Here is an 11573-nt window from a genome sequence, read left to right as displayed (position 1 = left end):
ATCATTTTAACAAGATGTTCGTTTTTCAGCTTAAATTATTAATACTCCATCTCTTAAGTTGTATTAATTACTAGAGTTCAAACATATATATATAACGTGTGGCTGGTGAAGAATTAAAGTAATTTATGTTATATTAAAGGACTTAGATCATAGTCTGTAATTTACTTCTAAAAATTAAAGATAAAAAAATACTCAGCATAAACTATGATGAATTTGGGAGTAAAATTGAACTTGTTGCCGAGTCAAAACATTCATAAAGATTGTGTATGAAGCAAGAAGTAAAATGAAGTTGATTTCTTATTTTCAAAACAATTTTCTGACCAAAACACGAGGTGAGAGATAGAATTATATATAATGTGCGATGATGATGATCTCATTGACATGTACCGGTGCTGCTTCCAGGAAATAACATAAAACATTAAACCTTAGGCAGCAAGTCAATCCATTCTCATCCATTAATAATAGTCAAGAATTTACATGTCTTACTTTGACTAGCCCCATGTTGATGATGTATTGCTTGCCAACTCACTCTATTTTCACACTATATAACTAAACACAAGTTCAATTTAATAACTATGAACTAGCAAACAAGCCCTTGGAACCATGAGCGAAACCCTATTTGGTTCTTCCTCTGAGTGGATGCAACTGAATCAACAAACCTTCGATACGTCGTTCGGATTCTCCGATACGACTGCAGTCACTCTCACCGCAAACAGCTTAAGCCCTGTAGTAATCACCGGTGTGGACCACTTGGCCCCCAAGGGCTTTATATCGAAGCCTATTCGGAGACGGTCCAGAGCTTCTAAAAGAACGGCCATCACCCTCCTCAATGCCGATGCCAAAAACTTCAGATCGTTGGTGCAACAATTCACCGGCTGCCGCCATCGTAGCACCTCCATTTCGTTCCGCGATAGCACAAGAGGCCCTGTGAATATAAATTTCGCGCATGCAAATGCTAAGAACGATCACCACTATAATTACAGCACTGCTTCGGGTCATGGTACGATACTATCGCAGCCTTTTGTTGACACCAAGCGTGAACAACAACAATATGAGTGTCATTACCAGTACCAGCAGCAACTGTCAAATGAAGAACAAGAAGGCGAAATTTGTTTTGAAAGAATTACGTTGCATGATGATTTGTTTGCACAAGGGTTTGTCATGGATGATTTGCTTTTCCTTGCATGAGGCTTTAGCTTTGTTATCAATCCCTTCATCATCTTACTGTGTATTCACCTTTGGTATTAAATTACTGTATTTATTGCTTGTAGTAGTGATAGATGTAGTCAATAAAAGTAACTACGTACTGAATCTGAATTGTGTTCATCTTCATCGTTAAGTGTTTAAGAATTGTCGTAATTGAAGTGTTGTACCTTTCTCGTAAAAATAGTCTCCGTACATCAAGAATTTTCGGAGAATTCTTCCGCAGTTAAAGTTTCGGGGAAATGTTTTCCGACATTGGGTGTCAAGTCTCTAGTAGACTCACATGATCTGATCTATCAGAGTTAATATTAATTGTTAATTGATCATACCTGTTAGGTTTGCTAACATACGAGTTGCCATCATGATCATACACGTGACATAAACACTAAAGATCATTATAAATGTCACACCCCATAAATTGTTATAATATAATAAAATAAAGAGAAAATAACCTCAGTGACCAAAAATGCCTTATAATATATGAATTTAACCAACTTTTTTTGGATTTGCCAAAATGACCAACAATGCGCAACGCGAACTCCAATTTCGCAACCCAGTTTCCAATTTCGCAACATGAATATGTAAATCGCAACGCGAATTTGTAAATCGTAACACAGAAGTCAAATTCGCAACAATATAGTCAAATTCGCAACGCGATAGTCAAATTCGCAACGCGAATTTAATTTCGCAACAGGTTTTAGTTTCGCAACACAAATGTTTTGGGTATATAACAACGCAGCAGCAGCAACTCATAACCTAAATCCCTAAATCGTAACTCATTCCATCTCCATCTATCACTCTCTCCGGCGACATCCGTTCCTATATCCAACGACATCCTTCCCCGTCTCTAATTTTTTTTACATAATTTTATTTCTATATAATTTTTCAATGATTTCTCTCCCAAATTATCAACTATCAACTTAATAAAGGTATGTTTTTCTCTAAGTTAGTGATGATATCTAGTTTATAGCTCGTTTGTTTAGTAAATTAATTTACAATTTGTAGAATGAAATCATCTAATGTTGATCATGTTTAGATAGATTTGTGTTTTGGAGGGTCATGGGAGAATGTTCATGGTGTTTTACAATATGTGCCTTTACCCATGAATCTTCAACTAAAACTTTCATTAAAAAAGTTAACTTATAAAACTCTAATGTTACGTGTTGCAAAGAAATTGAATTTAGAGCCTCTAAGTGGATTTAGGTTATCTTATCAGAGAAAAGGTAAAGTTTATTTGTTAACCGACAATGAAGATGTTGAACGATTCATTGCTTACATTAGTGTTTCGCAAGAAGATGATGTTACATTGTATGTTGTTGAACCTAGAAGTAGTGAAGTTGGGTCAGTAGCGGGTAGTAATCAACTAAGTTCTTCAACCCAAAATTTAATGGTTCCACCACAATTTCATCACCAAGCAAATTTTTTTTAACCACATTTCCAATACCAAACACAATATCAAACACAATCTCAAAACCCAAAACCTTTTCCGAATCCAAATCCCAATCAACTTTCAGCACCAAATTCCGGTTTTCGTATTGACCAGTTAGACGATTATGAGCCAACAGAAAAAATTGTGAGTACTAGTTAGTATTCAAAATTTAATCTTGGTCAATACCCGAACTTTGATCTTGGTCAATACTCGGATTTTGATGATGTGATGGAAGAAGAAACAGACCCTGCATGTAATGATTTTGATATTGGTCAATACCCAAATTTTGATGATGAAACAGCCGCTGTCGAGGAAGATGTTGTTGATGATAATGAGGAGGAAGTTACGACTGTGAATGAACATGTTGAACATCCATTGTGTAATTCATATAACCCTGAAGAAGAAAAAGAAGAATAAGAAGTCCCCGAAGAAAGGAAATAGAAGAAAATGCCACGGGAGTATAACTGGAATATGCCAGAATTACTTCAGATACCAGAAGAAGAGTTGGTAAAGATAGCAGTTGATTGTTACACAAAAGTTATTCGTATCAAGAAAGATGATTGTTTTGATACAAAGGAAGACTTCAAGATAGCTTTGTATACGAAATGTGTGGAAGATGGCTATCAACTAAAAGTTAACAAATCAAGCAAAGATTGTTTCGAAACAAGGTGTATGATTAACAAATCAAGCAAAGAGGATAAAAGATTGCGAAATGTTTCAAGTTAGGACTTTTATTGATAAACATACATGTTCAAGAACCCAAGTTTTTCCTCACCATAGATAGGCAAACAAAAAGATGTTGGGTGGTTTTCTGGCTGAGTTAATGTTTTTGAATGGAAGGGTATATCAGGGACATAAAATTATGACTGACATGAATGCTCGGTTCAAGATTAGTATCTCATATTCTCAAGCTTGGAGAGCCAAATGTTATTCCTTGGAATTGTTGAGGGGGTCGCCAGAAGCATTGTTTGCCCAACTGTCGGCTTATTGTCACAATTTAAAGCTGAAAAATCCTAGGTCGGTAACTCATATCAAAACAGATAAAGAAGGATGCTTTGAGTTGTTGTTTATCGCCATTGGTGCTGCGGTTAGTAAATAATTATAATTTTGTTGACTTATTTTTGTTAGTTGCATGCATTTCACATTTAAATGATTATATTTCTTGTGTATATGATTTTGTAGATTCGTTCATTTATTACTTGCATGCGCCCAGTTTTATAGTTGACGGAGCACATTTGAAAGGTCGATACCTTGGAGTAAACTTATTAGCAGTAGCCATGGATTCTAACAATGGGATACTGCCAATAGCTTACGGGGTTGGAAAATCTGAAACCTCTGATTTATAGACATGGTTTATGGGGCATCTTCGGGATTGCATAGGTTCTATTAGCAATCTGACAATCATATCCGATAGGGCAACTCAATTGACAACGCTGTTAGAAGGTGTTTCCCAGATGCTTTTCATGGAGTTTGTGGTGTTCATTTGTACAGAAATCTAAAATCAAGGTCTTCTGGTATAAAAAATCACAAATGGACATACTGGAAGGCTGTAAAAGCTTATCGGGAAGTGTATTTTAATAAGCATATAAATTGTTTAAGACGTGTTTTTCCTCAATGTGCTCAAACACTAGAAGATGTCGGGTTTGAAAGATGGTCAAGAGTACATCAACTTGGAGCAAGATATGGTTTCATGACATCTAATAGTGCAGAATCAATCAACGCTCTAAGTCGTCATTCCCAGAAATTACCCATTACTATGTTAATGGAGTTTTTCGAGCCTCTATTCAACAATGGTACTACAAGAAAAGAAACCATGCATGTATTATTTCTTTAAATTCATAACTTATCATATGTTTTACTAAGTATTATTTATTTAAATTTACAAGAACATTGCAACGTCGTGTTACACCATAGAATGAAAAAAGATAACGAAACGTGTTGTGAAGTCAAAGTCATAGAGAGTTGAACCATGTTCATACACTTTGTTTGAAGTATTGGACAATAACTTAAATGGGCTTGTCGATCTAAATGCAAAGACGTGTAGTTGTAAGAAATGGCAAACATCTGGTTATCCGTGTGTCCATGTTATAAAAGTTGCTCTTCATCTAAACCAAGATGATTCAAGCGCATACGCTATGGATTGCTACACTACAGAAGTATATCGACAGAATTATGTCGATATTGTCTACCCATGTCCACATCCTTCTGAGTGGGACATACCAGATGACTTACAAACAGTTTTGCCACCAGTCATGGACAGCAGGCTACCTGGCTGACCAAAAAATCATGACCGTATACCGTCTAAGGGTGAAGAGAATAGGATATCGACATGTAGTCAGTGCAAGGAAAGTGGTCATACAAGGTTGACATGTGGATCACCAGTGCCATCACAATCATCTTTTCCTCTGCAAAAAAACGGATCCTCATCAAAATCCAAAGCTCATATGGTGCCAAGCAAAAGGAAATCAAAATCGCAATCAAAATCAAAATCCCAATCACAACCGGCTTCACCTTTTGGGACTTATTAACTTAGGTGATTTTTAAATGCAAATGTTGTATTATGTGTATTTTATGTGTGAATGCATACATTTTCAGTTAGACATTCATTAGTAACTTGAGTTTGAACATTGCTATGATATGTTCAGTGTTGGGATTTTCTCTTGTGTTTGATTGATTGGATAGTTGTTATCTTACTTCTTCAAGTGTCCTTAGCTTGTATTTATAGCTTGGAATGTGTTTGATGTTGTATATAACTTGATGTTGTATGTTGCGATCAACGCGAAAGTCAAATTCGAAACACAAAATAAGCGTTGCGATAGTCAAATTCGCAAACCGAAAATCGCGTTGCGAATTTGACTTTCACATTGCGAATTTAACTTTTGCGTTGTACATTATTTGAACATTGTTATGGGTACATTATTTGGAAAATAATGTTCCGAACTTCGTTAGAAATAACCCTTTTTTATCAGATTAATTTCATTTTTGTGGGTACATTATTTGAACATTGTTATGTATAAATTTGTTGTGTATTTATGTTTTGGTTTGATTATATTGTATGTATATTTTCAATCAGATGAGATGGCCTGTGTATAACAAAACAATCTATCTCTTCCATGTCAGTACTTTATTCCAACCATGTGACAAGTGTGACAACCCCATCAACTCACAACTCAGCTTTGAACTCAATCAATATTGTCTTTTAGCTTGATGGTTCATAAAGCATGTTACATGAACAGTATGAATCAATTATGCAATTTTCATGTTCAATTTAACACTGCATTTCAAGTTCATTTCATATGTAATTGGAGTTTGAATTTAAATTTCAATTTGAGTTGAATTTCAATATAAATTTCAGCTCCACTATAAATATTAGCCCAAGCCAATATGCATGTTATCATTGATTATTCCTAATTTCCATTGTTTTTTTTCAACTTTAAACGCGAGGGAAATATCGACCATCGTAATTTTTGGTCAACTTTAAAGCGTCAGAAACGTTTCAGGCGTATGATCTGGGTGGTATAGGAGAAATGCAACAAATGGCAACTAAAAATCTCGATAATTGAGAGCTATAACTTATAATAATAACAAAAATAATAAGTCCGAAATGCTTCCTATTACCACCCAAATCATATGTCCGAAATGCTTCCGATGCTCATCAAAATCCAAAGCTCATATGGTTCCAAGCAAAAGGAAATCAAAATCCAATTCTCATATGGTGCCAAGCAAAAGGAAATCAAAATCAACAACTTGAGTTTGAACATTGCTATGATCTGTTCAGTTGTTATCATGTTGGGATTTTCTCTTGTGTTTGATTGCTTGGATAGTTGTTCTCTTGCTTCTTCAAGTGTCCTTAGCTTGTATTTATAGCTTGGAATGTGTTTGATGTTGTATATACCTTGATGTTGTATGTTGCGATCAAAGCGAAAGTCAAATTCGCAACGCGAAATAAACGTTGCGATAGCCAAATTCGCAACGCGATAACCAAATTTGCAAACCGAAAATCGCGTTGCAAATTTGTACCTTCAACAGGTCTTTTTTGCCTTCAAACATAATGCATATTGAATTTTTTAGAAACAACAAATCAATTAAACAAGCAAAAAAAATAATTCTTATTTACACATCAAATTAAACAAATCAACTTTTACAAATCAATTAATCAAAAAATAAATCTTATTTCCTCATCAATTAAACAAATCAACTTTCAATGTAAAATTCAATTAAACAAAGCAAAACAACCAAGACTGTTGTTTATGCACAAATACATCAATTTCACGCAGCTCACTTCAGGATTAACCAAACATTTGCTCAAACAACACTTTCTACACATCTAAAACCAACAAACAGAAAATTACTGAATTCTAGGTACTTTATTTTCAAACCAATTAAAGAGTATATATGTTAACACTTGCTCAAACTTACCAATTGTTTATGCACACTTTCAGCACGTGGATGCAGGTAGGCAGCGTCTCATATATATCAATCTGGCCATATAATACCGAAACCACAAGCCTACTGCACCTCTATCTTTATCTGTGGGAGGTAGATACTGTTTACTTCCTGTCGTCAAACGTTCCAAGCACAAGAATACGAGAGGACCACAATCCCCTCTGGCTCCCTGTGTTTGTTGTGGCGCAGTCTCGTCTCTGATCATTGTAATTTTGAACTTCTTTGGCTTCTTGTTTCCAGAATTTGTCCAATAATCAATCGTATCCAAGTATTTAGCCAAATGATCGCTCCATCCCTTTGTAATAATATCTCTCAAATCAGACAATGATATGTAATTCAACATGCTGTCATATACCATTGTCTTCAGGGATGGGAGTTGAAGCTCGACGAGAAGCCAATGACGACATTCCAAAACAGGGATAAACACCTGCAATCATAAATAATTGCGCACATCAAATAAAATTTATGAAAACCTTTAAAATATTCAAAAAATAAATACTAACCTTATCGACCTCCCACCACGCAGGATAAAGTTTAGCTTTTCCATTACCCAACGTATATGAAGCATCTCTCTGATCCTTCAAGTGAGCTACGTGAAAAGACGTCGGCATAATAGTCCATCGAGTATTTCTTTTCCTCAATTTCCTTATTATTAGAAGACGTGACACCCATGCATCAATATGTTGTTTTATAAAAAAATAAATATATTAGTGAATTTATTAATAATTTAAAAATATTAATCAAAATGCAATATAAGAAGAATATAAGACTTACCACCCCTTCGAGATAACCATTATCTTCAACCCCTAATAAAATACCCCACCAAGACCAATCAAGAAACAAATGAATAGCATCATCGATTTGGCATAGGTCAGAATAACACCCCTTTCTCCGCTCATGTAGATAAAAATCAACTACGGTCTTAGCCCAAAGGGTATTATTCGTAATTATTTCCGGTAGTGTTTTCCTCTCCTGCTAAGGAATGGTACTGGCCGGTAACACATACGAAATCCAACTCGCATCCATCATATCGGGCACGAGAGAGAGTTTATCAATATGTCGACATATGATGCCATGTGAATCAGGCTCTTGAACGGCGGGCGGGACCTCTTGAACGATGACAAGGGCCTCTTGAATGGTGGGAGGGGCTTATTCGATGATGAGAGGCGCCTCTTGAACGATAGGAGGTGCCTCTTGATTAATGATAGGTACATCAGGCTTATTCTTACGGAGTCTTGGCACTAGTGGGGTGAACAGAGACGTAATGGCAAGTGCACTATGTCTGATGCATGAACCTCGTCGTGCAAGAAAAACCCGACGTAAAGCATCTACCTTATCGGGCCACTGAAAATAAATTAATACATAAATTAGTAAATAAATAAATAAATAATGCCGAAAAAAGGTTATTTGCATTTTTAGTATAATATTAAACAAATTTACCTCATTGCGTAAAGTATGAACCTCATTATGCAATAATGAAACAATCTCGTGTAGAGTGGCAACCTCATCACGTAAAGTAGATACCTCATCGCGTAGCGCACCATTGTCATCGCGTAAAAAATCCACTTCACCACGTAAAGATCGAACCTCATTACGCCATGCACCATTATCTTCATGTAAAGTACCGACCTCATGACGCAAAGCACCGATCTCATCACGTAATTCCCCTAACTCATCCAATGGAGGTAGAGAACAAGGAGATAAATGTCGTGGCCTCTTTGTCAGTCGCCTATCATGAGGTGATGGTGGAGAAGAGGCTCGATGATGTGATGGTGGAGGTGGAGAAGAGGCTCGATCAGGTGATGGCTCCAGGTGTCGAGCTGTAGAATCGGCCCAATCAGGTGATGGCTCTCGAAGTAGGGGTGCTCATCATCCATACCATAAAAAACTGCTTACTAGCTTGCCACCAATCAATAGCAAGCTCAGCCTCTGTGGGTGTCAGCCTCTGTAATGGATAGTTGGCCTCCTAACAATATAAAAGCTCAAACAAAGTTGAACTTGTACTAGTAATAACTTGTTTATATATGGTATTATTTGTGTGTTAACTAAAATTATTCATCGTCGTATATGGGAGTAACTCTTCCTAATCCAACATGCGGATCCTCTTCCAGGTAATAGCCCTAGGAATATCATTTGATCTTTTTATCGCATATGTTCGCATGCTGGGGAAAGCCTCAAATATCCAAATCTACAAACAATATAATACACAAACATTAGTAATTGTTAAATAATTAATTATAATTTTGGAAACATTATATAGAAATTCTTGCCTTAAAGGCCTAAGTAAAGCCTGTCAAAGTGTATTTATAACCATCGCCCCGCAAATTTTTTTTGTCCTCAAAGGCAGACGATAACTTCTTCCAGGTAGCTTTCCATAGATATGAACCCCACGGAAACAAGTTCCATGCATTTAGGTCCTCTACCAATAATATTAGGTCCTCGGAGATAGGTTGTCTGCCCTCTTTTCCTAAAAAGCCGGCATACAAAAGTAATAAATCGCATACTCGGACAACATCAAGGTCATCCATCTGAGTAAAACCATTTTTATCAAATAATCTCTTCAAGTCGTCGACGTGTAAACTCAGCTTCGACTTTGCCAGCTCAGGAAAAACCCGAGATAACCATGATGGGCGGGCAATATGACTAGTGTACCGACCTACATCATCATGTCCAAAGCATAGACCAATGATTAAGCAAAACTCCTCCCGCCCAAAACAAGTATGTGCCAGAGGAAAATGAAACCATATCTCCTCATCACCACGTTGTATCCCCTCGGGTAGATCTTTAGTCATGGTATGAAGAAACAAATGTGTCAACATAGCATCTCTACCCGTATGTTGCACTTTCAGCCATGGCCCGAAGAAAATATCCTCAAACAATTTTCTTTGTAGAGGTGTAAGCGTCGACGCAATTTTAGCGGCTAGGCTTAATTTATTCCTTAAGGTCAATGCAGTCGAAAAATATTTCTACAAAAATAATAAACATACAATTAGATATACCAAAAACTCCTTATTATACAATATAAACAGACATGATATTAAACAGTGAAAACAAAGCCAAATATGTTTCAAACTAGCACGGTATTCACCCAAGTCATTATTCCATCATAGTTCACAAAATGCATCAGATAACATTCTAGAAGTAAGCACTTATATAAACATTTAAAAGGACAACATATATGTTTAGTGCAGGTTCAAGGACAACATAAAGAGTAGTAGTTTATTATTTAAACTTAAATTAGCAACACTGTGAAGTTAGTATTTGTCTTTGTTTTTTGGTTGAAGTAATGCAATTCATTCAAGTTTCAATTTGCAGAATAAAAGAAGTTTCTAAAACTTAAATTCGCAACGCTAAAATGAAATCGGGTTGCGATTTTCATTTTCGAGTTGCGAATTTGGTGTTTCGATTTAGGGTTTTTTCAACAAAAACACAAAATAAAGACAAATACTAACTTCATAGGGTTAAAGACTAAACAGTTTAGCAGTATTGGCAGCAACCGAATGAATTTACTAAGCAATCTCAGTGAAATGGTTAATCTATATATATTGAAATTACCAGTAAATTTATCATCAATATAAGAAAAATCTAATAATAATACAAAAATTTCAAAATAAAAATAAGAGATTAAAAAAACTAACTCTCGGTGGTTGATTTTCCATTTCTGACCGTGAATGGTTGTGAGGGTTACTCTGAGAGATAGAGATAGACGGATTTTGTCGGAGATGGGGACGGATGTCGCTATAGAGAGTGAGAGGTGGAGATGGGATTGAGTTGAGATTTAGGGTTTTAGGTTAGAGATGATTTGCGATAACATTGTTTACATTTGTGTTGCGAAATTAATATTGTGTTTCGCGTAAAAACATTTGACTTTCGCGTTGCGAATTTGACTATCGCGTTGCGAATTTCACTATCGCGTTGTGAATTTGACTATCGCGTTGCGAATTTGACTTTTGTGTTGCGATTTACAAATTCGCGTTGCGAATTTGACTTTGTGTTGCGAATTTGACTTCTGTGTTGCGATTTACATATTCGCGTTGCGAAATTGGAAACTGAGTTGTGAAATTTGAGTTCGCGTTGCGAATTTGTTGGTCATTTTGGCAAATCCAAAAAAAGTTGGTTAAATTCGTATATTATAAGGCATTTTTAGTCACTGAGGTTATTTTCTCACTAAGAGTAAAATAATGGGGCATGGGGTTTTAAATATTTAAAAAAATGTTGGTGGAAGATAATGGATTAATCATCATGGGATTTAAACATTAAAAAAAATGTTAGTGGCAAACAATGGATGAATCACCATGCCATAATGTATTTTTTTATTTAAAATAATAGAAGATTGGTTTTATTTTTAAATGTGGATGATTATCATGTTTGGGAGATTCATCTTCCCTGTGTGTTAAACTCATTTTTCCTCATTTAAGCTAGCTTCCGCCCCTCTTCCTCCTCCTCCTTGTTCCGATCGGTGGTGGACAACACCGCCACCTCCATCAGGTGCGCC

General features: G+C 36.0%; 1 protein-coding gene across 1 annotated transcript; it reads left to right on the top strand.

Annotated features, from left to right (window-relative positions):
* The first annotated feature begins 588 nt into the window (after positions 1 to 588).
* On the top strand, positions 589 to 1188 carry LOC120190092. The gene has a single exon (XM_039193221.1). It carries the CDS (start codon positions 604 to 606, stop codon positions 1186 to 1188), a length of 585 nt encoding a protein of 194 aa, XP_039049152.1. The 5' UTR covers positions 589 to 603.
* The last annotated feature ends 10385 nt before the right edge of the window (positions 1189 to 11573 follow it).

The sequence above is a fragment of the Hibiscus syriacus genome, unplaced genomic scaffold, assembly GCF_006381635.1.
Source record: "Hibiscus syriacus cultivar Baekdansim isolate YM2019G1 unplaced genomic scaffold, ASM638163v2 tig00116962_pilon, whole genome shotgun sequence".
In the NCBI taxonomy this organism is placed as follows: Eukaryota; Viridiplantae; Streptophyta; class Magnoliopsida; order Malvales; family Malvaceae; genus Hibiscus; species Hibiscus syriacus.
This window is presented reverse-complemented; position numbering and strand designations above follow the sequence as displayed.